Here is a 26538-nt window from a genome sequence, read left to right on the forward strand (position 1 = left end):
CCTGTGTCACTCTGGGGACAATCTGTCATCCTCGAGGCATTCCCCAGCTGTCAGTTACACACAGTATTGGCTAAATACTTGTGTGCCCTGAAACACAGTACAGGGTAAGATCTTCTCATAGTCAAATGCATTAGGTTTTTACACCCTTTGCCAAAGAGATTTTTGTTTTTAGGTAAACATTTAGAAATAGGACAGAAACAGACAGGCAGGAGGCTCTAAGACATAATGTGCATCTTACAGTCAGTAGTGCCCAGCAGTTCAGAAGAGGTAGGACTCTCCCCACCCCCCAAAAATGCAAACAAAAAAAACAGTAAATATGATCTTTTCCTCTCAGAATCAGCTTGTTCTCCTTCCTAAACACTGCTATTGCATTTCTGGACAGAACAAGAGCTATGCTGCAAGGATTAGTCTGCAGCTGCTGGCTGCAGTCCCAGTATGGTTTTTTTTAATTTGATATAGAATGGAGATGGATCTGACTCTGTCATATAAATGATTATTCCACCAAACTTGGAATTCAATCTTACAGCTTTGGGACCAAACCAGAGCAGGAACCAAAGCTTCTGCAAGTTACCAATGACCACTGATATCTCATGCTCCAAGCTACTGACCTGAAAAAGTGAGAGTCCAGTATCAGAAATGAAGATGCTTAGTAATGTCCAATAAACTTCTGTCAAAATTGGACCTGAACACTCAAACGTGTATGTCTTTGTCAGAGAAACAGAGCTGCATCACAGCAAGAAAAAAAGATTGAGATTTAGCTTCCATTTAAGAGGCATCCATCCGTCCAGAGACTGTTCAAGTGAATTAAGCACATTTTGGGGCAGAGCAGACAACATTCAGGATTCTACCTGGGAACCAGGGGGGCATTTCTGGAAGTCACCATACAGTACTAATTGCCATGACCAGACCTTACCGGTTTTGTACATGGTGAACATGTCTGGGTAAGTGGGCAAGGGCTATGTCTAGACAGCCAAAAACTCAGCTCTACTCCAATCCTGATTCTTGGTCCTCAGTCATCCACACTACACAGGGTATCTCAACAACAGGTTTTATTTCAGAAGAAACAATTTGTTCCCTTTAAGTTAGAACGCAGGTGTCACTTCGGTGGATAATTTGCTTCCACTATTGCTCTTCATAGCTAGTACAGGAAAAGCCATGCTAAGTCCAGTTCTGTCCAACACCGTCCCAGTATCTGTGACACCAAACACCCCATCTTACCCCACTGTGTACAGCATGTACCTTTAATGATGCTAAAATCCCTATTTTTACAACAGCGACACAGCTCTCAAGTTATTTCAGACAATTTTACCTAAAAAATACACCAAAGATTGCATCTCAGAGTTGCAAGATGCCCATAAAGGATCTGAGCACAGAACTATGCATTGTGGATATAGCTGGTCTCTTCTAGAGGCCAGCCATGAGTCATATCACAAACCATGCTGCACTCTGCTCAAGGAGCCAGGGACTGCTCCTCAGGACAACAGCCTGTAAGAACACAGATATAACTGAAGCCTAGGAGCAAATGATGGCTAGGTGTTCCGTACTGTCAGTGAGAAGCGCCAAAGTATGATTAATGGCACACCAAAATAAATAGCACCAGCAGGACAGCTGAAGAACCACTGGCTCCAAGTTACTGGCGGTGGGGAGGAACGAGTCTGACAGATAAGTCCACCCTTGCACCAGAGTCTAACAACAAGAGAGCCAGCTGTCTTTTCTAGTTCATCTTTGAAAGCAAAAATACAAACCTCTTGGACACGTACCTTTTTCTGAGTGATTTGCTCTGCTACTATCTGCCAAAATGAAAAAGTACACGTGGGAAACTAGCACTAGAAAGCCAACATACAAACATTTTTCCTGACTACAAACCAGGCTTGAACCATTAAGCAGCACTTGACCAGATAAGTGGCATCTCAGCAATTACAATGGGAAGACAAAAGTTGCTGTTAGCACTCCTCATACTGAATACCAAGCAGCTCTGATGACTTCAACTGCCAGCATTGCTAGGTCATTTAAATTTTACCCACAGTATCTCCTGGCAAAGCCTTTTGCAGATGGTTGGCAGAAGACCACTGCTAAGGTTAATAAGCCACATCATTCTCTGATTCTGCCATTCAAGCTCAGGGAAAACCTCGGGGTATGAAAGCAGTTCCTGGATAGCAGTAAAGGGGCCTGATTACAGCACTGCCTCCGTACAGGCTTTTGATTTCCAGTTTTTTTTCTCCTAATGGGCATGCCTATTTTTGTTACTTACTGTGACAGCAGTTGATGTCTAGCCTATCATACTGTGTCACAAGTCCATGCAGGTAGAATTTCAAGACTTCTTTTAATTTGTTATCACTTTCTAGCCATTTTAGTTTCGGGGCATCAGCCAGTGGATAACTAACTCCACTTTTACTCCAACAAAACATGAATTATTTCAAAGAAACAGTAATGGAAGACCAAGAAGCTGTTGCATGCACATAGGATAGGACAGTCACACAGGATGCACACACTTCTAAAGAGCCATAGGAGTTAATTGACTGGAGTAGTTCTTTCTTGGCATTTAGGGAGCTGCTCCTTGAGTTTGTCACAGGAAGAGTGAGATCCTACTAAGATCACTCCATCCACACTGCCACCTTTTCTGCTCTGGCTGCTGGAGCGAGAAATGACTGCCATTATATAGACGAAATCTTCCTACTGTGCCTGAAACTGGACAGATGCCTAGAGCCACCGCTGGCTGCTGCTGCCAGCATGTGACTAACTGCATGAAGAGGAGGAAAGGAAAAAAAAGGAGAAATAGGGGGCCGAGGCCCAGCCTGGCATCCAACTCTGCGCTGTGGAGCACCAACCTGCATCAGGCCTGGAGATGCCATGTTGAACCTCTAGAGTGGGGGGAGCGAAAAGGTGTCAACTCACTAAACAGCATCTTCTCAAGCTAGAGTTTTGTTCTTAAGTAGATACATTCATTACTTATCAGCTAATGCTCCCAGCAGAAAGTAGAAGCAAAGACCTGTTTACAGCGAAACTGGGTTTTATTTAGTTAGCAACTACCTTAGTTTGTCCCATTTTGTCTAGACGGAAGCCTTGGTCTAGTATCTGTCAGAACAGGCAAACTAAACATGACAGAGGTTTGTCTAGACCCAGGGCTGTTAACATTTGCCCATGACACATTTCAAACACTTTCTACAACTGGTGACGAAGCTCAGTCCACAGAAAGTTGCAATGCCTGGCACTGCCACACCTAGCACCCAGGCCCTGGAGCATTTGCAAGCCCCCAAAAGGGGAGTTAATTCTCAGTGTAAAGGAGAAAGCTCTGCACCCTGGGGTGTGATTCACAGCAGCCAGCACACTGAGAAGGGAGCTGTTAGAAAATTAGTCAACAGAGAAAAGTGGAAAAAGGCTGAGCATTAAGTCAAAGAGGCTCACCTGACTTACTCTTGGCAGCGAGAAGGCACCTACACTGATGCTGAAGACAAAAGCTTAAACTATTTTATTTAAATATAAATCAAGGCAAAGTCAACCTTTCCTTTTAAGAGGATGGGGAGATTCCATACTTCATACAAAGCTGGACCATAGGAATGGGAAGATCTGACTTCAGTTCAGAGCTGCTATTTCATAGGGGCAGATCCACTGCTGCTCCCACCCTTTCTGTCCCATGGGAGATTTCTGCCTTCTCAGTGATGATCAACAATGAATCAACCGAGGAGACCTGGATGGAAGGGGTGGAAACTGGGGCAGAAAAGAATGATTTAAAACACCTAATTGTCAATTTTGGCTTTTAGGCACAAGTTGCATACTGTAGATTGCCTTTGTCAGGGTGGCTCCAAGGGGAAGTTTAAGAGTGATTACAGAAACGGGCTGGCACTGAGGGCAGATTTTCTTGTTTTTACCTACAGCATAGCCTTTCAAGAAACCGTGCCTTCCAACAGTAAATTAATGTCATCCCAAGCATTCTACTTGAATGCACATTTGTCTTAGAAAATACATATGTAACACCTTGAGTGGTTTATTTTTTAAAAATGACAGCTATTTACCTTAAACTTTATATTACTACATAAAGAAGGTACCAATACATTAGAGAAGTGACCATGAACGACTTGTTGCTACAAAAGAACTTATCATTCTAGGCAAAACAGAAACAGCGGTTTAATTTTCTAGTCTTTTAAACAGGTTTAATTTTTTAGCTTTCATTTTCAGTAGCACCAAGTGAGAACATTTTAATGTCATACTTATAATCACAGAGGCAATTGATTTGCTTCCATTAAATTTGTTTTCGTAAGGTGGCAGATAGTCTTTCAAAAGAACTTATTCTTATCACAAAATGTAAAGTTCAGAATAGAATTAAATTCTTATTTCAGATTTTTGGGAAACAGCTACCACAAATTTAAATACTGAAAACATTAACTGCAATACCATGTTCTATTCTATCCCTTTTAGATTTTCATTATCAACTAATTTGGTTTAAAGATGAGGAATACTGGGAATTACAAAGTCCGACAATCTGCAACTATATGGCCTCCTGTTGTACATACAAAAGGGATTTCAAAATAATTTGAGAAACAGGATTAGGCAGGAGTAATGCAAACAGAAATATCTCCTGTTTGTAGAGATGCATCAAGGATAAAACAGGATGTGCACGTCCAAATGAGTCAGTTCAAAGTCCTTGTCAGGAAATAGCTGGAACTCTTAAATGTTTCTGACAAACTTCATTTTTGCTGATCGTTAGTAGAATATTTTAAGCTATTCATTCTCAAATGGAACGGTGCTGGACTTCTAGCTGTTTGAAATGCTAAAGAGAAACCTGTGTGTTTCCATTTAGGTACTACTACAGTTTTTATCTCCTCTTCTGCCCTCTTCTTCCCCAACATACTGGAAGAGCTGTGACTGATAACTCTTTCACAAAGCCACCCTTTCTGCTTTACAGTAGGCAGTAAACATTTTTATGGATGGTAAAGCAAAATAGCTTAAAGTGGTGCATATGCAAACATGCACATTCAGTTTAGCAGGAAGCCTTTTCTGGACTGGAAAAAAACTCAAGAGTGCTACAGAACAACTTGCACATTTCTAGGACAAAGCCTTAAAAACTCTAATTGTAACTAATCTAGAGAAGAACTCATGAAATGTTCAACCCTGGGACACCAACGGCGTTAGCCCAAATGATTTTTCAGAAATAGATATCCTTAAAATGGCTTGGCAAAACAAATGATCAATGATTTTTGGGGACATCTTAAAATAAAAGATTTTTAATGTGAAAAGATAGTTTTACTTTTTGTAGAAGATGTCTTTCTGCTGATATAATTGATCACTTTGAATATTTTATTCACTGCTACAAACAAACCCAATATATGATTGCCAAATCCTATAATGAGTTCAATATTGCTCCTCTTAGCTATATCAATGAATTGTGACCAATACAGCTTCTCTAAAACAAACAGATGATTTCACATAGTTTACAGAATATAACATTTACTTTTTCCTCTGCTAATATTTTTTCAAAGCAAATTCAGCAGCGAGGCAGAGATGAGGAATAAAAAGGGATTCTGTATTTTACTGTCTGTGTAGCTCAAGGAAAAAAGATTTAAAGGTGACTGTGTTATAGGTGTTGCAACTCCTAGCACAGGGCCAGACACGTAACAACGCTGGCTTGGAATGAGCTCACATCTTCCCAAAGATGACACTGCTACAGGACGCAGGCCTCCAGCAGAGGAGATGGTTAAGCCTCAAATTCGTACCAGCTCCAAAGTGCTGCCAGGAATTGACACTATTTTTTAAAATGACGGCTCAAAAGATTTGTTCTCTCAACGCTTGGTAACAAAACCCATAAGACAGGTCTAGGATGACTTAGGAACTGCAATAGAAGCAGGAGTTATTTAAATGCAACACAAAAGCTTCTCCTTTGCCATTATTTCAGGGTATCATTCTTTATATATCATGTGGGCAGTCACCTGACAAAATTGCTTTTTGATTGGGACACATACTCTCTGCAGGAATTTACTGTGACCAATGCTGGGGGAGGGGGGAAATATGTTAATTTATGCCAGGCAGGTGAAGGTCTGTTTTGACCTGTTTACTAGAATTACATAATTACCTTTGTTCAACCAGTGATAGAGCAGATATTTCCTGCCCACCAGAATGGCTTCCAGCTATATTGCCAAATGGAGGAATACAATAATTAAAAGTTTCATCGATCTTCATTATTTTTAATGTGACAGTAGTTGTAGGAGTATTGTTAGATTTTATATTACAGATGTCACTATGCAACAACTTCCCTTGGAAATGGAAAATTTAATCAGGCATCTGATCACAATCCTGAATGATGGAGTACCAATCTGTGCACAACATTTTTATCATTTACGGCTGCTTTGGGACTGCAATAGAAACCGGTAGATTTGTTTCTTCATAAAAAAAAGGAAGAAGAAACTAAGCGATTAATCTAATAAGTGAATACCAGTTTGGTTAACAAAATCATTGGAAACCTCTCATGCGCATGATTTCCCTCCTACTCCAAAAAACAAACTAGGTAGAAAGACAGACTCGGTCAACACAAAAATAACAGATATTCACTACAGCACTGTCAGCTTCATGAGGAGTGATAGGCAATGACCAGAGGAATTTTGCCTTGAGTTTCTGAAGCGCACAGCTGTCAGGAGAGGATCATTTACTGAGCCGACAACCTGCCCTATAGGAAACAAAGACCATCAGACTGAAAAAAGAGAATTTAGAGGGTTTTTGTTTGTTTGTTTTTAAAGTCAAACTTCTGGGCAGAAACACCTTTGTGCTCACGAGTAGATCTCACTAAGAGTACCTGTTCTGGGGGGTTAGCAGCAGAAAGTCAAAGAAATCAGTGTGTCATTAATTGGAAACTATATAGGTGCCAACAATTATACTTAAATATCAAAACCAGAAGGCTAAAAGTTAAATTATTTTGCATATTAGCCTTTTAAAAAAGCAAACAATGTAGTGACATCTTTGCTGAACAGACAACATAGCTCTGTCCAGAGAAGCAGGCAAGTTAAAAGGAGAGAGCTTTGTGCCTGGCAAAATGCACCCCTTCCCCCAACCCAAACTGGCTTTACAAAGCCCCCAGGGACCCTGCACAGACCAGCACCATATTCCCCCCCCCCCGCCAAGGCCAAGAACACAGGCCTCCCCAGGCTTACTTGTAACCTTTCATGCAGTTGAAAGCCAAACACGCAGAAGGTTTCCAATCCTGACCCATATTTTAAAGTGTCTCTCCCATGCCTCCCCTCAAATGCTTTTTCCGGGGTACCTCACGACTTGAGGAAGAGAACAGTAATCCATGTGCCTCAAGCCCCTTGAAGCACTATCTTGTTTTTCAGTAATATATTCCTGTTTTTTCTCCTTAGATTTACAGCTCCCACCTTCTTATTTCAACTCAGTGTAAATTAAGCACCATTTGAAAAACAGTAGTAACTGCTTCCAGATAAGCAAAGTCTGCCAGAGGTTTCACCGTCATCATTTTATCATTCCTCCCTTGCAGGAATACCTTGTATTTCAGCACACGCCAGCTCCTCCTTGCTGCCCAGATGGCCTAACACACGTTCTTTAAGTTCTTTTTTTCCCCTCCACATCCCACAAATCACACGCCATAAAACCCAGCAACTGTACGTGCACTCTGTTCAGATTAGGGTCTCCAAAGTATTCTCAGTTTTTGAGCGATCACAGCTTCTCTGAGCCCCCGAGCAGCACGTGACAGACAGAGGGAAAGGGCCTTTTGTTCAGGTGGACCTCTGGGATCAGCTATCACTTCCCAACTTCCTTCCCTCTTCCCCAGCTCCACGCTTGGGATGTCTTTGAGTCACAGATACTCAGGCAGGCCAAAAGCGCAAGTTTGGTTGACTGTAGGTCCCCAAGCAGTGATGCCAGAAGATTACTAGGAATATAACGAACACCAATTCACCCCCTCACGTGCTCCACCTCCAGATGTTTTGGTCTTTTCTGTAGATACACAAGCAAAAGCCCCCACTTTCGCTTACTAAAATAACAGGCCCGCTTCAGTCCGACAAAAGCCTACAGTGCTGCCAGAAGGGACGGCTGCGCCTCCCGCGGCCCCTCGCCTCCTCGTGCGAGGACTCACGTTCGCCTTGGGGCCTGACCCGGCCGAACTGCAACCCCGCACGGCCCCTCGTGCAGCTGCACAAACACCGGGGCCGCCGCGGGGAAAGCGCGCGCGCCTCGGGAGAGAGGGAGATCGCAGCCCCGGCTGGTACGACCCACGGGACGCAGGGAAGGGACTTGCGCTTCCTAAGGGAAGCGGCATCCCCGAGGCCAGCGCCATGCAGAGTCACCAGGGCGCAAGGCTGGAGGAGCTGCTCCACCTGGACAGACTAAAGCAGGCAAACAGATTTATGATGCCACTGTGAAAAAAACAATAAAAAAAATCACGCCCTTAATTTTTCTCAAATTCACAATTTAAATTTTTCAATCTCAACACTATTAAAAAAAATGAGGGAGAAAAACAGAAGGGGGAAGTAAAGCAACTTGGTCATCTGTGCCTATCTTGTCCATGAACCAGGACACAGGCACAAAGACATTTTCGAGCAGTACAAAACCACATGTAGTTTCTAAGGGTAATGAACACCAGCTGACACAAAGCCCAGGCTGACTGTCATATTGCTAAGCCACTCCAGGCACCTGTCACTCCTTGGCAACAGAAGGTACAAAAGGTCAAGTCGCTGTTGGAAAACCCAAAGGGAAGACTCACTTCTCTATCAAAATTGAACTTGACAGGAACCATCATCACAAATAATGCTGAGAGGCTCAGGTGTTACTGGTTACTGATGACTTACACTTCTCCCGCTACTGAACCAGCTACATATTTTAGCCAGTTAAAATTAACAACATCAACCTGCAACATCATTTGTTAGTAAAGATAGTATCATCTTTTGGTTTTGGATTGGAACATACAGTATTAGAATAAAATTTTTATTATAAAGATAATATTTATACAGCTATACAGTTGTTTATACATATACACACATGCAACTTGTATGTGTACACACACACACTTTCTCTAAATCACTGAAGAACTGTGCTACAGCTAAGGTTAACATATTCTGTCCCCTCACTTTCCAAACTCTTAATTGCTTTTGCATGAATGCAAAAGGCAAAGGCAAGAAGCAAGAAGATACAAAATAAAAAGCCTTGGTCAGGTGTAAAAAGTGGTAGAGTAAATTTGGACCTCCTTCACTCTTGTGACAGCATAAAGTTATCAGTGAGGATCAGCGTCTTTTACTTGCTAGAGCAGGCTAGGACTTGTAACGCACAAGGAATATGCATCAAGACAATTTGCTTTGCTTTTCCATAGCATGGCCCCTGGTGCCTTTTGGTGTATAGTTCTGGGGTTTTAGTGTAAGCCCATCATTACTGACTGTATTGACATTTATACGCAATGTACAGGTACATGCACAAACACATTTGAGAGAATGGTGGTCTCAGCCTTTAAGTATTGATCCCAATTCTCCTCTTGCTTGTCTGACACAGGTCCAGTTACAGTGATCTGTCAGTCCTGCTACAGAAATGTCAAAAAGTACCCCTGTACATGAGGCCCTCATTTCAGTGGAGTTGCATCCAAACTGCACTAGTGCAAGAAGAGAATCAGGTTCAAAGTACTTGGGAAGAGGAGAACTAATGGAAAACAATGAGAATGACAATGGAATTAATATATTGCAAAAGAGCTGGAACTGATTTATCTTTGAAACCTTTTTAGAAAAATATACTGTATAACTCAAAAATAACACTATCAGTAGGTAGCATAATTTGCTATTTCTACGGCATTTTAATGTGTTCTGAATAGCTTTAAGAAGAGCAAGGAGGTGTAAAAGGCAACCACATGTTCTCTAGAGCATATAAATAACCAAAGGCATATAAATAGTCAAAAATCCATCTGTGCTGTGCCTATCAATACACAGTGAAACAAAAGCAACTGTTGTTTGGGACAGGTTGCTCACTGCAATTACACTCACTGTGCACCGTCACAGCAGTCCAAGGCACCCTAGTGTCAGCTCAAGCAACTGTTGCGGGATTCTCTCAGGGGAATAGGCACGCAGGGCTTTGAGCAACAGCAGTTCCTCTTCTCCTGTCCTAACCCACAGGCCCTTAAGACCCTTATAGAGGAGATATCCCTAGGGTCACACACTTTAAGAAGAATGGCTCTTTAGGGGCTGCGGCTGTAAATAACATTTGAAAGCAATGCCAGCACTGCTCCAGATTTACACTGGGGACTGGACTCATCATGGAGGATGTGGAGCATTTTAACCTCTGATCCTGCCATGCCAAAAAGTTTCATTTAAGATCCTGAGTTCATGCAAACCACCCCCCTAAACCTACATTCTACATCCTTTCCTTCAAATACATAAGTGATGTACTTTATTCTAAATTCCGTACGTGCACTTAAACTAGGTTACAGGCTCCTTTTATAAATCCCAAAATAAAATAAGTCTTTCTAGTGGTTAACTAGCAAAACTGGATAGAGGTGCTCTTATCATTAGTACTCATCCACATGAAATGGAAAAACTGTTTTCTAGTAACACTTGAAAACTGGAGCCTGTATTTACTTAAATTTCTCTGCCCTAGCCACTTTGGGTCATGATCCTACCTCCCCTTCCTCCACCTCCAAAAACCTCAAAATCACTCATTTCGTTATGCAGATGCTAGAAAGAAAGAAATTTTATATACATGCATTGTGAACTCAAGAGGTCCTTCCTTATTCAAAGGACAGGTGATAATACGCTGTTTTGGGGGGCTAGGGTTCAGGAGGCTCTTGTAATTGTCTGTGAAGCAATATTAAGACAGTAAAATTTATGAACTCATCAATTGCATGTGTCAATGCTACTGGATGCACTAGAAAATGTGGCGGTTGAAAAATTTCTATGTACTCCAATGGAGCCTCCAAATGTGCCAGAGAAATTCCCGCGTCTACAGCTAGAAAGAAAAAAGTTGGGGGGAAAAAAAAAAATGAGACTGATGTCTGACAAGAATTCAGATAAGGACATAATTTTCGTTGTGCTTCACAGGACTGAAGAGAAAGCATGGGTAAAGTGCTTCAAGAAGACAGAATAAAAACAAACGCTAAAATACAATTTGTCATTGTTATCATTAGGTTATCTATATTCAAGAAACATCAAGTAAGAAAGCCTGATCTTATTAATAGGCATGCAGCTTGCAGCCAGGCATAATCCTATTCACTTCAAACAAGTGAAGTGCAACCCACATGGACTAACACACTGTTTTAGTTCAAGAGCCCACAACAATATCCTATCACATGACCCGGAAAAACAGCTCTTATTTATTTTGAAGAACTACCAGTGAAGTAGAAAATTCTTCAATTACTATTCACTGACTTCAGTAGGATTGCTCACTGGCAATACGCAACACATTTTCAAGATCAGTCTCCAAGATAAATTTCAAAGTATTTCAGGATCAAACAAAGTTAAAGGATTGTGCAAAATTGCGGAAAAGCATGACTCGTGAATAGATACTCCACTTGGTCTGCCATACTGAATGATATATGATCTTCCAAACTCTCTCTATCCCTACTTAAAAAATGCTGTACTAAGAACTGTGCAAAAGAACTTCATACCCCTCCTTATATCTAGGCTAAGCAGTGTTTTTAAATATCAGTGCAGTGTCTGAATTTTTAATTGCAGCTAATACAGTTAATTGAATAAAAGTAATTTTGCTTTTCCTCATCTCCTAGAACAGTAAAATCATCCAAGTTGTATTAAATTATAGAATATTCATGCTTTTAGGGCAATTTCTAATATTCTCATCTCAAGACTTCTAAACCAGAGCATCACTAATTGTTTCAATATGCCAGTTAGTCATTTTGGCCAGGGTCTATCACCAAGTCCTATCTGGCAAACTGTAACCTCATTTACAATCGTTTGTATTACCATTTTCAAAGAGAAGTAAATTGCTGAAGAAAAACATTTTGAAGATAATGAGCCACATGTAAAAAAGACAAGAAACCCTCACGCCTTCAAGATGTCACATTGTTTCAGTCTAATAAAAAGCAAAATTGATATAAAACACTTCCTCACACAATATGTAAAAGATCTTTATCTGTTATCAGTTATTCCCACATAAATCAGGAATGTCTCTAGTAAAGGAAGTCTTTTTATATGATATAGACCAGATACGAAGAAAACTAGTACAGGCCCAAAGGATATATTTGTAATAAGCTGTATTACCATATATATATGGTATTGGATTTTAAAATAGCTTTCTCACAATTAGCCCCTTTGGTGCAGTACCGCATACATTGTTAAATTCAGCATGAACTCGTTGAGCACAAGTTTTTCCCTGATAAGGCTTATTTGCACTTTTTAACATTGATATGAATTTACTATTTGGCCTCATTCTCCTTTGCGCCCACAAGGTTATGCCATATGTGCTGAACTGACTGGGGTGGATAGGAAAGTAGGATCAATTTCCCTTTATTCTTATTGAAACAACAGGCTACCAAATATTACTGAGTCAGAACAATGTTATGTTTTTCAATAGAATATAACAAGTCGTAAGAGTTGTATTAGGTATGAAAAGTTGTAGCTTTTGGAAAGAAAGTGGGGTTGAAATCAAAAGTAATTCAGAATTAATAACTCTTGAATTGTTAAAGCTATTTTTCCTTCATTAAAGACTAGGTTTGGGGTTTACAAATATATATATACTTTATAAAGTATATACAACTATACAAATTTTAAGTCAGTAACTTCCATAATACAGATTTAACTTCTCTCTCAAAAACTTCCTCACACAGATTACTTGGGCTTCATAATACATTCCCCTTTCCAAACATCAGCCTGCATTTCCACTAGTGACAAACTGGAAAAACATATGGATAATGGCATTCCTGCTTTGATGAACCCACTGCTCAGGAGATGGGTAATGTTTCATATTTAATGGCCTCATCATATTTAGAGAACACCATTATATTGTTTTGTCTTAAGCCCTCCAAATAAGAAATTAATATTTTTCATACTAAATAAAAGAAAAATTTTACAGAGAAAAAAATCACTGTGCCTGTCATATGCACCCTCTATCTCAGGCATACATGGTGGGGGGGAAGAAGCTCTGAACATATTTACCTCCCCAATAAAACACCACAGGAGATCTCTCCTTCTTAGTCTATTGCAATGTGTACTGAACCTTGCAGGGGTTCTACCTAGAGATTCTGAGACCAAGCTAAGGAGTCTAATTTATCATTATAAATGATATTTGGAATATTGGAAAATTACAAGTTCAGTTTGTTGTAATGTGCAACTGTGACAGTGTTCATAAAAAGAAAAGCCAAAACAATCCTAGTACTCATTTCATCACTTTTCTTTTAAATGGTTGGAAAACACATTAAAAACAGCCATTTATTAGTTGAGACAATTTGATTTTCAGTAAAGATGGACTCCTCTCTAATGATTCACTGTGCAGTATATATTACTGAAAAGAAAGGAAAATTAGCATGGATTTATCTTTGTGACCGATTCGTTGAAAACTCTTGGGATTAACATACTCAATTAGGAATCCAAAAAACAAGAAGTCAATCATGGATTAAAGTTGATGAGACCAGCCTATAAGCAATTCTGACAATTCCTCTACACAACAGGGGGTTGAAATATGGAATAAACTGTCAATGGCAGCAATATAAACTAGGAGCTGTAAATCAGCTGAGAAAGAATTAGGATATATTTTCAAAGAAAAAAAATCAAAGCATCTCCAGCCATTATCTGTATAATTTTGGATTAGGTTGGCCAACTACATTTTATAATATTCCAAGATGTTTGGCAGGCTGTTTGCAGGATCTGCTTTCTGTAACTAAAGAATGATTTCTTGAATTGAAGCCTATGATTAGCTTTTGGGGGGAGCAGGGAAGAAGGGGGAGAAGGAAAAAATCATGCTCTATATTGCCCTAAGTCTTCTACTTAGGTATATTAATCCTATGTATGAGGCTGATATGGAACACAGACAAAAAAACAAGCACACAAGTAAGACCTTTCTTTCCTAAAATTATCAAAAGAGGCAGTGCTGGGTCTTGCACATTTTGCTTCCCAGACTGTGTGCCATTACTGTGCACCGTTACTGTGCTTTCCAGGTCCTGGAGTTCAGCAATACAACTTCCACAGACATTCTGCACTTTTTAAACTGATTGACATTATCCAAGTTGGAGGACTTGGATTCCTTTCTTACTTGTTTCAAAAACACACATGCACACACACTCTCCCTGACTCTCTGGATAGGATTCAGTTGTCTAAACATAGACACCTGAGTACTAATAATGCTGCTGCTCCAGACAGGTGAAGGTCTTCTGCAGGTCCTGTGGCACATCTGCCAGCCTCAAACTGCTCTCTGTGACCCAACGGCATTCATAAAGGCCATCTGAATGGGGACTACATAGGTTTCCTTTAGGTGGCTAAGTTCACACCTGATGCCTATCTTAAAGCCACTGAATCCCGCTTTTTGTGCATCTGCAAGCACACATCCATAAGGAATAACTTATTTATTATGGATGCACATACATTTGTGAGAACTCAAAAAAGCCAGATTTTCAAAATACAAAAAATAATCACATGCATTCATTATCACACAGAATTGTTATACGCTTACCATATTGATTGTGTATAGGTACATGAAAGTAATGACTATTGGATGTCCACGGAAATATTTGAATGGGCAACTGAGTAATTTGTACGCACAAGCACGACAAGACAGCTAGCTGCCTGTATTACTGTTACCCTGGTCAAGAATTTTACAGCCAGATGTTTTTAATTTTAGTCTAAGGCGGGGGAAAAATACTGCTACGTTATCTTTTAACAAAGTTGCTTTTTATGACAACAGTTATTGCACTTCAGTCCTCAACTCATTCCAATAATTCCCATGCTCAAGGTTTTCCATTGTCTGCCCATACCTTCAGAGCTGCAAAGTCAATTGGAAACAGAAGGCACAAGCATGTAGGTAGAAGTCTGATTTTATAAGTCAGGGGATCAGTGCATAGAAGTGTGGTAGCTGTATATTTTTTAGTAGCCTATCAGATGCACTCCGTTCTGCAAGCTATTTGGATAAAAGGCCTAAAAATCCCATGACCTCTTTCCATATTTTTAAAATACCTGTTGCATTTGACAGGAAAGCATGAAAACAAAATGAACCAAAAAAACAAAACAAAGGTCTCTTACAGCAGTATTTCATATGTGCTTTCATAACTTGGTCCATCAGTCAGCCTGAAACAGCAACCACAAAGAGCACGTGGAGCACTTCACACTTCTCATAGGCAGACCCTAGCCAGACTCACAGAATCACCACATATTTAAAAGCATGTTTATCTAGGCATTAACAAATTTACCTAGAGCTTTTAAGACTTAAACTCTGCTCTAAAAGAAAAAATTATGATCCTGATGCTTTGTTCTCTGGTACATTTCTAACACTGCTCGCTTGTAAGTAAAAACTGCTTTTCAACCTCCATGCAGCTACAGTTTTCAAATCTAGGCTTACAACTTATTTCTGGATACTTAAGATAGAAAAGAAAATAATGCAGTGCAAGTTACGTGCAACATATTCTCTCCCTCCCACTTTCCACTCATTTCTGTTTCAGCTTCAGGCAAGGAGTCTCACAGCCCAGCACTGCCAGACCTTGAAACAGGAACCATCTTTTTTACTTATTCTGCAATATATAATACAAATGGTGCTTCACACCTAAGTAGGTCTCAGATAAACAACATGGTCCAGTGAAGTGTTGAGCACTTTTTTCTTGCACATCCTGTGTTGACCTGAAACACTACTGTTTCCAGAGAACCATTCCCAAATGCCTTGAACTCCTACCTGATATTTCTGATATCTCCTTTGATCTTGCTGTGTTTCTACTTCTCCAAGCACAACATGAAAGCAACATTCCTGTATTCTTTTACATTTGAAATCAGCTATATTTCAAAGCTCTGATGTCATCAGGACAACTTTATATCATCTCCTGTGAAATATATCTGCTCAACAGATGTGAAACAGATCTTTTGTTTTACTAGTCAGTTTAAAGCCAGCTACATAAATAATTGAATGAGGTGGTGTTTTGTAATGATGTCCAGGTATTTTTCTGTAAAGTCTTTAAAAGCCAACACCTTATAGCTGACCTTCTGTTTTGGGACGATTCTGAAAGTTTGGCACTCCACAGTAGTGGCTTTAGCACATGCTGCTGCTGCAGCCAGAGAAGCGAAATACAGAAACGAAAACCAAAGTGGCTTTTTATTTGCATTTCATCCCTGCAGCTATTCTGATGATTTTCTAAGTAGATTCCCTTACTGTTGTTAAGATAGACCCAGCAGACCCAAGAAGAGGGAGAAAACAAGAGCAGCCTATCTACCAACCTGTGTGTGGATAGAAAAGCTTGCTTCACAAGACCCGTTGCACCGATCTGCCAACATCATATAGGCCATCAGCGGGGGAACACCAACTTTACATTCTGAAGCACCTCTGTAACAGCGATACACATGGGCTCAAGCATGACTAAGAATCAGGACTAAAGAACTTGAATTTTCAGGTCCCATTTTCCTTCTTTCTGCTTTTGATTTATATTTCATTGAGTTGTATTTTTCAAAAAGCAAGGAGGAAAAATGACAGCATCGGAAAAATGACAGCATCAGAAAAATAACGATTAAGAAATGCAAAGGGAAAGAGATCAGGTCAGAAAAAGGAGAGCAACATCAACTTTCTAGCTGCTAAGCCAGACCAAAAATCTTTTCAGATTTGTTTGAGCTTTATCACTTTTTCAGAAGTGATAAAATTCACCTTATTAAAAGTCAGAGTGCAAATATTAATTCTTACTCTAAATCAGGGGAGAGAGAAAATACAATCCTATCTCCATTTTTCCTGTAATCTCTAGACTCCAAGGTCTGCCTTTGGTTATGAGCCCTTTAGCTACATGAAGCTGTTCCAATGTGAACGCACATTTTAGTCATTGTGGAGGCAGCTGAAGACACGACACAGTTCACAGCCCCCATGTCTCCACAAAGAATCAGCCATTGCAAGAAGGTAAACACACATCAGCCTTCACCTGGTAGCATCTCTTAATGATAAAACCATCATGCCAGTCACCTGTGTGCACTTTGGATCAAATCCCAGATTCTGTATTTTAATTACCACCTTTCCTGCAAGTGGAAAGAAAACCAATGAAATCTAATGTCTCAGAGAGAATGTCTCAGTTTGGATCTTCCTGGCATCAGTTCATACCTCCTGGTACGAAGACGAATTTTTAAGTTTATTGGGGGGTTTTAATATACAAATCCTGCGATGCTAGGAAGGAAGACAGCAAAGGTTTCTCCTCAAGCATTTATCAATATTAAATTAACTCAGGTTTACTCTTCTCTTAAATGTACGCCTCTGCAACTTTCGTGTCTGGATGTTCTGTGTGACGAAGTCTCAGTACCATTTCTTGTTTCCATTCCATGATACTTGCAAAGAATCAGGGGAAAAAAAAGTTATGACGGGCCCCAGTGCTTCACTGCTGCAAAGTTCATTTACATAAGACTTACTACAGTTATTCCTCAGGTGTGAAAGCTTCACTGAAATAAAACAGATACAGTAACAAAGGTATAACTGACAGTCTGTCATATTGACCGAGGCTCTTTTTTGATTCAGCTCTATAAATATTTACTCAGTACAACCCTTCAGAAGATTAACTTAGAATGTAGTCCAGGTTCAAATCCCTGTTTCATTATGATGTTAAAAGAATATTCCCAGCACACCACATATCCAAGCAGGAAGTATAGGTAAACATTAAGTTTATGCAGAGCATTGGGAAACTATCAGGAACATACTCTAGGCACAACTAACAGTGCTTTGTTGGCTGGGCAGCCAACTACCATTCTCACAAGTTGAAGGATTGACTCCCTTGTGGAGCTTCTCTATTTCATGAGCATTGCTCCATACCACAAACTGATCAGCACCCCAAGCCTCATGGCAGAAATACAAAACAGCTCAGCTTTCTTTGTGTAAAGCAAAAAAGAGAACTGGAGACCTCTTCCCCTCTCCCCCACACCCCCAGGATTCCAAAACTGGTGTCTCTTCAGTTTCCAGATCAATTTAGCTAGTTTTATGTAGTTTTGCAGAGGAAAAGTTCCTCAGGCCACTAATGAAACAAATTCACTATGGGAGCTAAAAAACAAGTTGAGCTCTGCCATGTTCATTGCTGCCGGTTTAAGAGATTCCTTCTTTCAGTTACTGCATCTCTTTAAAGTCTTAAACTTGCTCCCAACTGCACTGAGCCAACCATCACCACCTGCCAGGCTCGAGCTTGCACAGGGTGAACACCGAGGGGTACCCAAGGTGCGGGGTCGCAGCTAACCACATGTTGTCTGCAGAGCTTCAGTGTTGGATGGAAAGGACTCACGCACTTATTCATGGAAGTAAAACAACAAAGGCTCCTTTGCATCAGTACAGTGTGCAGAAAGAACTGAACACAGAGTAACATATCCAAAAAGAGAGAAAAGACCATCTGACCTCACATTCTTTTTTTATATATCATCTAGTGATATCTGGCTAATAAAACTCCTCCCTACAACAAGGGATGATCAAACTACCTCAGGCTGGAGGTCCCAGATTTCTTCACCAGTCTTCAGCTCCTTCCACAGCTTCTCATATGGGAGGGTATAATTTAGCCATACAATATTTGATACAGAACTATGGTCTGACAAGTAAATTAAATGAAGCAAAGCCACACTATGCAATAACATATGAGAAGCAGGTCTTCCAAAACCAATGTTCAAAGGGAAAAAGAATCCAAGAAGGAAAATGGCAATCATGAAGGTGCTAAGCATTTTCTGAACAATTCAGAAGAAAATAAACACAACTGAATTCCCATGCTCAATAAGAAACCCACTGACAAGGTCTTTTTACATTATTTATATTCCTCTTTCACAATAATAAGTACTACTGTCATTCCCAACAACACTTAAAAATCTTTACTGAAAACATGAATTATGGTAAACCAAAATCAAGTTAAGGAACTCTAAGAAAGTTAAAAATGAAGCAAGTCTTCATTATCACCACAAGCGTGTTCAAATTTGTCTCAGAGCTATGAAAGCAACTTCTATACTAGGATAAGTACATGTGAAATGTCAGGAACATATCTGAAGAGTTGGAACACAATTGAGACTTGCCTTACAATAAAGGGGGGGGGGAATACATAAAATATAAAGAAGGCAACTCTCTGTATTACTGTACAAATCTGGAATTACTGTATAACACTACCATTCTGCTGTCACCCACCACTGCAAATCTTGCCATTATTTTGGTGGCATAGTTTAACTCTTCTGCAGTAAACAGACTAATCTGTATTGGAAATTATAACCTCCAAAACTATAGCTAATTCAGAAATAGTTAACAGAAGAAAAATGGAGCATATTAGTGGAGAATATCTGTTCTCTAAGAGCCTAACACCATGCATAAAAGATGATCAGACCCTGAGGGAGTCAGGTATACACACTTTGACCATGGTATGATTTACTGAATAGCAAAATATCTTACCCACTATCTCCTGTAATCTATGGTAACTGGCTGCCTAATTATAAATGTTCTAATTTTCTTATCTATGAGCCTCCTTCATGCCTGTTTAATGGTAATAAAAAATAGAAAAATGAATATATACATACATATATATAACCGCATATAAATCAAACTGTGAGGAACAACGTAGAGTTTGCCGTACCAGCTCACATGACCAATCTATTGAGTCCAATTTACTGATGTTTTCCAAATAAGCAAAAGCACATATAAACATCCCTTCCTGACCTTTCCTAAATTCGGACTATATCCTGAAGCACAAGATTACATTCTCATCTGAGCAGACAGAACCATAACATTCATAACATTATTCGACCTCCTTTAAAATCCAGTTTCACTATCTGACATCTTCAGGCAATGAGTTTTTACAAAAAACATGAAATACTTATATTTTAGATATGAAATTGATCAGGTTACTTGATTTATTACTGATTTCCCCAGTATTGTAGAACAATATAACAGATTAAAGGGCAACAAGCAAAATTGTCCTCTTTTTGAAGAAAAAAAAAGAGGCCAATTAATTTTAGTTTCTGCTAAGCTATAGTATTTTTAAACTGGAAAGCAACAGTAATAATATTTTTTGCCTAACTTATTTGCCTAGTGAGTTCTTTTCAATTCTATTAAATGCACTTTCAATTTAAGTTTATCCCCACATTCAAATTTTATAAATAAAAGATTTAGATTTGAAATGTTTCCATGACTAAAAAGAAACTTTCAGTAAGAACATTTGCATTGAAGGGATAAACACTTGTCCCCGATAGACCTCTCATCCAAGGCTTTACTGTACTGAAAGCTGAAAGTGAAACTGGTCTTCAACAGTGTTCCTTTTGTAAACATTAAATGATTCAAGTGAACTAACTTAATTTGGAAAGGAAAACAGAATTCTAAGTTGTTAAAAGTAGAAACATGGGTCTCAGTCCCTTTAGCTCAATCCACACAGAGATTTTCCTGTTACATAGGATGAGTTGAGAATAAGCATTGCCAAAGCCTATCCATCCAGTTACTCTTACCTCAATAATATACAAAACCACATTCTTGTAGAAGCAATAGAGTATGCATTTGGTAACTCGGTTGTAACTCCAAGCTCCATGGACCAACAATAGCTTTTCCAAGTAGGAAAACTGAAAGAAAAAAAGAAAACAAGTTGTTCATATATGAAGAAATATTTTTAAAAAGTTAAAGTAAAAAATAGTCCAAACCTCAGATCAGCTATAAAAGCTGTTCTTCAAAAATAATAAATTGTTTAGCAGCACACACACACAAAATCTGAACTTAAAACATTTACAGCAAAAACCTTTTCCTACAGCAAAACCTTTGAATGTTTCTGTAAGCAGCCTTCACCAGCTTTAAATGGCAAAAAGTTTTACAATTACTATTACTATCCTGATAGAAAAATGAGGCAAGGTTAACACAATACAGCCTTCTGAATTAAATATAAATGTGAACTCTTCATTTCATGGCCAAAGAATATTTTTGTATTTGAGAGCTTACTAAGTTCAAGCCATGAAGCTCCCTTCTAATTACCAGATTGTTCATTTAATTCACAGAACCGTCTCAAGCTGAAATGAAATGCCCGAGGGGGAACACTCAAGTGAAAAAAGGACACAAACAGCCTTTTACGGCAAATGAATGCTTACATTAGCGTTTGCAGCAACCGAATATGTAAGATTGTGCAAGTGTTATGCAAAGTACCAAAAAACTCTAAAAAGCAATGTATGTCAAAAAAGCCAAGTAAATAAATCTCCAGTGCTTATAAAAAATGATACCTTATAATGCTAGTTTAACCCAGAGATACAGCTCAGTTCTACTTCTTTTCAATTCAGTAGAGTTTCGCAAGTGGATTCAATAGACTTTCACAGCAGCCATCTCACAGCACAGCCTAGGAAATTCATCATTTTCTAGTGCTGGCTTTGTCAGTGAACCTCTTTATGGCCTACAGCATTCCTCTTTAGTCCAGTTGCAGACAGCTCAAACTGGGGATTAGATTTACTGTTTGGCATGGGCATACCTGAAAGGTTCTTGGACAAGACTATTATTTGCTTTGCTTCTATTTGCATGAAGCAACTTGATGGGAAAGCTCAACTTTCTGAATTTAGATAACTTGGTTATTTTAACCAAATATTATTTGAAACTCTGGAAGCTACAGTAATGAATTAGAACTGTCATGAGATAGCTCTGCTCCCCTGATTTCCAACACTGAAAACACTGAACCACAAATCCTGTAAGAACAGGCTTTCTGACATGCATTGGCAACTCAGATTTGTTGGGATATGCCAGCAAGGAAGAGCAAGAGAAAATAAAAGTCAGCCAAGCTTCATGGTTCAGCATGTGCCCAGCTTGAAGCAGGACTGAAAGTGGAACACACACAAGGGAGTAGTTAATTTACTAGGTACCTAGTGCCTCATCTGTTAAGTGCATAGCACAACTATAGCTTTCCTCATCAAAATTCACTGGCAAACACAGTGCTGGGGTGGGGACCTTCCCACCTACATCCAGACAAGTCACCCCCGACAACTCTTGCAGATGACACATATCCGAGTCAGTACAGCCAAAACACGGGCCTCTCCACTGAGTCGAAAGGGCCACTCTCCTGCGTGCAGGTCTCTACACTGCAGATGTCTGCAGTTTGGCAAGACAAATCCTACCATTAATTGCTCTTTATTCTGTCCCCCCATGAAAATGAAGGCATTACACAGAACAGCAAGGGAGCCACAGTAGCCTAAATACTGCAGTTCTAAGCCTGCTCACACTGAAAAGTCCTGTTAAGAAGTGACAAGGGAAATTTAACTTGTTTTAAGCTGATCAGTGAAATAATGCACATACACAGCTATCTGCATGCTTGAGTGATTGTACAGAAAAGCTCTTTGTACTTGTACACTGTACTTGTTTGGATACTAGTGTATTCATGGTTTTTTAAACCAGAAGGGAACATCAGGACTATCTGACTGGTCTACCTGCAAAACAGTTTCTATAAGCCTTTACAGTCCTTTCTGTAACAACCCTGGCATAATCGCTGTATAAAAAAAAGTTATCTTTTAGAAAGACACTCCATCCTGACCGAAAGGTGAAGGTGCCTGCCATGGTTTTTGTTTGGGGGGGGGGGGGGGGGCAAGCAGGGGAAAAGGAGGAAGGACCGCGAAAATGCATACCAAGATTTCCCAAGAACAAAATTGAAACACGAACATTTAATTAAAAAAGAATTTTCCCTAGTTAAAAAAGTAACACTCCCTAGATACCAGATGCTCTCTGAATTAACATAATAAAGCCTTTCACTAAGAGAAAAAAAAGTTATTAAAATCTACTGCTGTGTCTCTAAGCAGTTCAATGTTTTGATTTGGGAATTCTCCTAATATGGATCATTGGGGCAATAACATTTCAAGGGAAAAGGACGATTCAAACAAATGCTCCTTTCACCTGTGGAAGTTATTTAGAGCAGACTCAGATATGTGTCCTTTTTTTTTTTTGTTTGGTTTATTCTCCGATTCCTGCTGGAATCCTTAATGAGTCTATATAGAGACTTACTCTTCCGTAAGTGCCTCCTTCTGATACTGCTGCATGGGAAGTATCTGAACCTGAGATGCTAAATTATAGTGGTCATCTTATATTACTCAATAAGAACATACTCTGCCTTCAAGGCATGCATATACAGTAACGTTTTAGTGGGAGTTATATGCCCTCACTCAGAGAAATGCACACCATGGAGATCAGGTTTTTCCTTTTGAACACTTCTTTTGAAACATACATTACCATACACTATTAGTCTCCTTTACAGGAGGGACTCCTTTGCATCTTTTCTAACTAGTACAAAGCTATGCCATTTAACCGCAGCGGGGGGGGGAGGAGGGGGGAAGAGTCCCACGGTGTTTTACTAATTTTTCAAAGTTAGAACTCCATGCTAGCATGGCCAGCTTTTATTTCATATTAAACTAATATTACCCCTTGCTATTGTCAATAACTCCCAGATAGGAATTTAAACCAAGAGCAACTTACTTCCCACATTCTAACATTAAATCAAAAAACACCTTTTATTTGTTAAATCAAGAGTACTGCATGAACGTGAAACGACTTCACCAGGTTTAATGTTATTGAAACTAATACCAGAGAAATTAAATGTGTAGGGCCCTCTATGGACAGAACTCTCACTGCTTATGTTTACTTACTAAAACTGAAAGTAATAAGGGATCTGAGGAAGTCTAAGTAAGGCATATTCAATAAAGTCATAGAGCAGGGGCAATATACAGTCTATGGAAGCTAATGAGAAAGACATTTTAAGATACCACAGAGTTTGTGATCATGGCAGTTCCTATAATGCTACATATTTAGAATATACTAGTGTTCAGGACAGAATAAGTCCTTGATGAAACAACCTAAAATCTTCAATATATGTTTGGTGAAAGGTCTGAGTTATTCAAGCCTGAAAGCTGGTGTGCTCTGTCTGACCAAAGATCACAGCAGAGCAGCGATGCAGGACTGGCACTTTGCTTCCCAGCAGGGTTAACACAGTGAGCAGTTACCTGTCCAAAGAATAGGAGTGTTCATGCCTTTTCAAAACCTCACCTTCTACAGAAACTACCAAAAAAACCCCAAACAAACCAAACCAAAAACAAACAATTCATATCAATTGGCATGGCAAATCTGCCTACACCCTGGCAGAATGAAACATCAACTGACTGCTTACACATCACAAGAGCCAGTGGACCACATCTACATCCTGCCACCTCCCATCTGTTCTTGCCCTGTGATCAATCTCAAAGACACATGCATGGCACCTTAGCTGCAAATAGTATTCAGAGCATGTCCAGCAGCTGAAGCGTTTCCTTTCTTTTTCAGGCTTATTTTAATGTCTTTATTCTACATCTTGGTTTCTTTAATGAAACAAAGAAAAAAGGCTCTTTTACTCTCCTCTTAGCTGAAGTAATCAGTGCTGGATTTGATGGGATAGTTTGGGAGCACTCAGCCAACTCACACTCAAAATAACATACTGGAATGAAAATATTGGCCAGCACTTCAGAACTTTTTCTAATTCTTGGATATCCGAAGGGAAAAAAGGAGGGGAACACCTCAAAATAAAAATTTCCCAACAGCCAGATAAACTTTTACACACCTGTTTGCAATGCCTATTCACAGTAAGAGACAAGAGCATGCACCGAGGGAGATAAATTACACTGAGAAGCTCTTGAACATAAGCGTCACCAAACGCGCTCCTTGCTGGCTACTGAAGGGCTGAGATGTTCCACAGCTGGCAGGAGGGAACTGAAGCTTTGAGGGAGAATGGGGCTTTTTCCCAGAGAATACAGACTCAAAACAAAGCATCCCAAACGCATCCAAAACATCCACTTTAGACAGCTGCCTCAAGAAAGAAAGGAACAGGGATGCTCCTAGCTTGAAAGCCGCACAGCGGCTCTCTGGCAACGAGAGATAGCAGTCATGCTTTTGCGCCTGACCTGTGCGATAGCATAATCTGAGCAATTGGTTGCCTGCATGCCCTCATTCCCGCTGATCCCAACACCGACATGAGCCGTCTGGATCATTCCCACGTCATTGGCACCATCCCCAATGGCGAGTGTTATGGCATTGACGTGTTTCTTGACCATGTCTACGATTTCAGACTTCTGTAGAGGAGACACTCTGGAAAGGAGAGAAAAATGTGTCATTTTCTCATGTGCCGAGTTACATATATGCCTTTTCAAGAAGGACGGCTGTAATCTAGATTTAGAAATATTAAAAGGGCAGTTACTGGAAAGTTTCTTTTTTCCACAACTAAGCTTCCGAACCTGTGCCAAACCATTTCAGAAAGAAAGCAGCTTTGGAGGGGGGGAAAAAAAAAACACCAAACATGTTCATAAAGTACAAGCAAATAATGATAAAAGAGAAGATCAAATAGACGTGGAAGGTTTTAAAAGTTTCCCCTCCTGCCCGATACACTTCAGCATATACCAGTGATATTATATGGAGAACACTGGAAAGTGGAGTCTTTCTTCAACCACAACAATTTACAGATTAAGGATGCAGGCTTCCTGGTCTGCTGTTACAATGCATCTCCATCCAGAAGGAGAAAGACCACTAATAGGTTCAGAGGATAATTCAGTCTGAGGCATTCCTGATTTTCAGTGGCTTGGCAAAGATGTTGTAGACTTACCTTCTTCCTTCCTTAGGTTTACTTCCCTTCTTGCAACCCCATCTTTCCACGCTCACGCCAGCCTGAGATCACATGCCCAGGTGGGATCAGAAGCACCACGCCTTCTCCCTCATCTCCCATTCTTGTTATAGGCTGGTGTAACATCACCGACTTCAGTGATATTACTCAATTCCCATAGAAAAACAAAGACTATGACCCCATAACATCTGAATACCTACCAGGTTTTTGGTAGTTACTTTAACCTGATCTTTCTCTCATTGTACACCAGTTGCAGTTTGACATAAATTCATGACATTCAATAGAGTTGCAGTGGTCTAAACCAAGGAGAAGTGGAAAAATACTCAGGACTAGGTAACCAAATTGGATGAGACACCCAAAATGCCTTTTATTCATGAAAAAGGTGGATCAGGTTACCAAATCACATGAGGTATTCTGGAAATACCCACAAGTAGATTAAATATTTCCATTCTAAGCCCATCTGTACAAACAACTTTAATTCCTTTCCCCATCAATTTTAGTCAAAGCTCCAAATTATTTTATATTCCCTTAAATAAAGCTTTAGACACAACTTTTCCACATCTCAAGTCAGCCACATACACTCAACATAAAAAAAACAAAAAAAAACAAAAAAACCACATGTAACTGATATCCAAAGGCTTTACTGTTAAAATAGGGAGAAGGTTGGGAGGGGAGGAAGGGGGAGAGATGGAGTTTTTTTACATGACTTTTTTCAGAGTCCACATCCTGTGGGAGCAACTTTCACAGCCTTTTAATACACCTGGCCAGATTATTGCTGATCAAAAAATAGCAGAGTTATCTTGCTCAGCCTTTTACTTTTTAGCCTTGATCTTGTTCATGCTGACCAC

General features: G+C 39.7%; 1 protein-coding gene across 1 annotated transcript in view; it reads right to left on the reverse strand.

The window, feature by feature from the left end:
* Positions 1-26538, reverse strand: part of ATP8A2 (ATPase phospholipid transporting 8A2) — a 330956-nt gene that overhangs the window by 127362 nt on the left and 177056 nt on the right. Inside the window, 2 exon segments of the mRNA XM_013962146.2 lie at positions 20544-20654; positions 24978-25161. Coding sequence (XP_013817600.2) covers positions 20544-20654; positions 24978-25161 — 295 coding nt within the window.

This window comes from Apteryx mantelli, chromosome 1, assembly GCF_036417845.1.
Source record: "Apteryx mantelli isolate bAptMan1 chromosome 1, bAptMan1.hap1, whole genome shotgun sequence".
In the NCBI taxonomy this organism is placed as follows: domain Eukaryota; kingdom Metazoa; phylum Chordata; class Aves; order Apterygiformes; family Apterygidae; genus Apteryx; species Apteryx mantelli.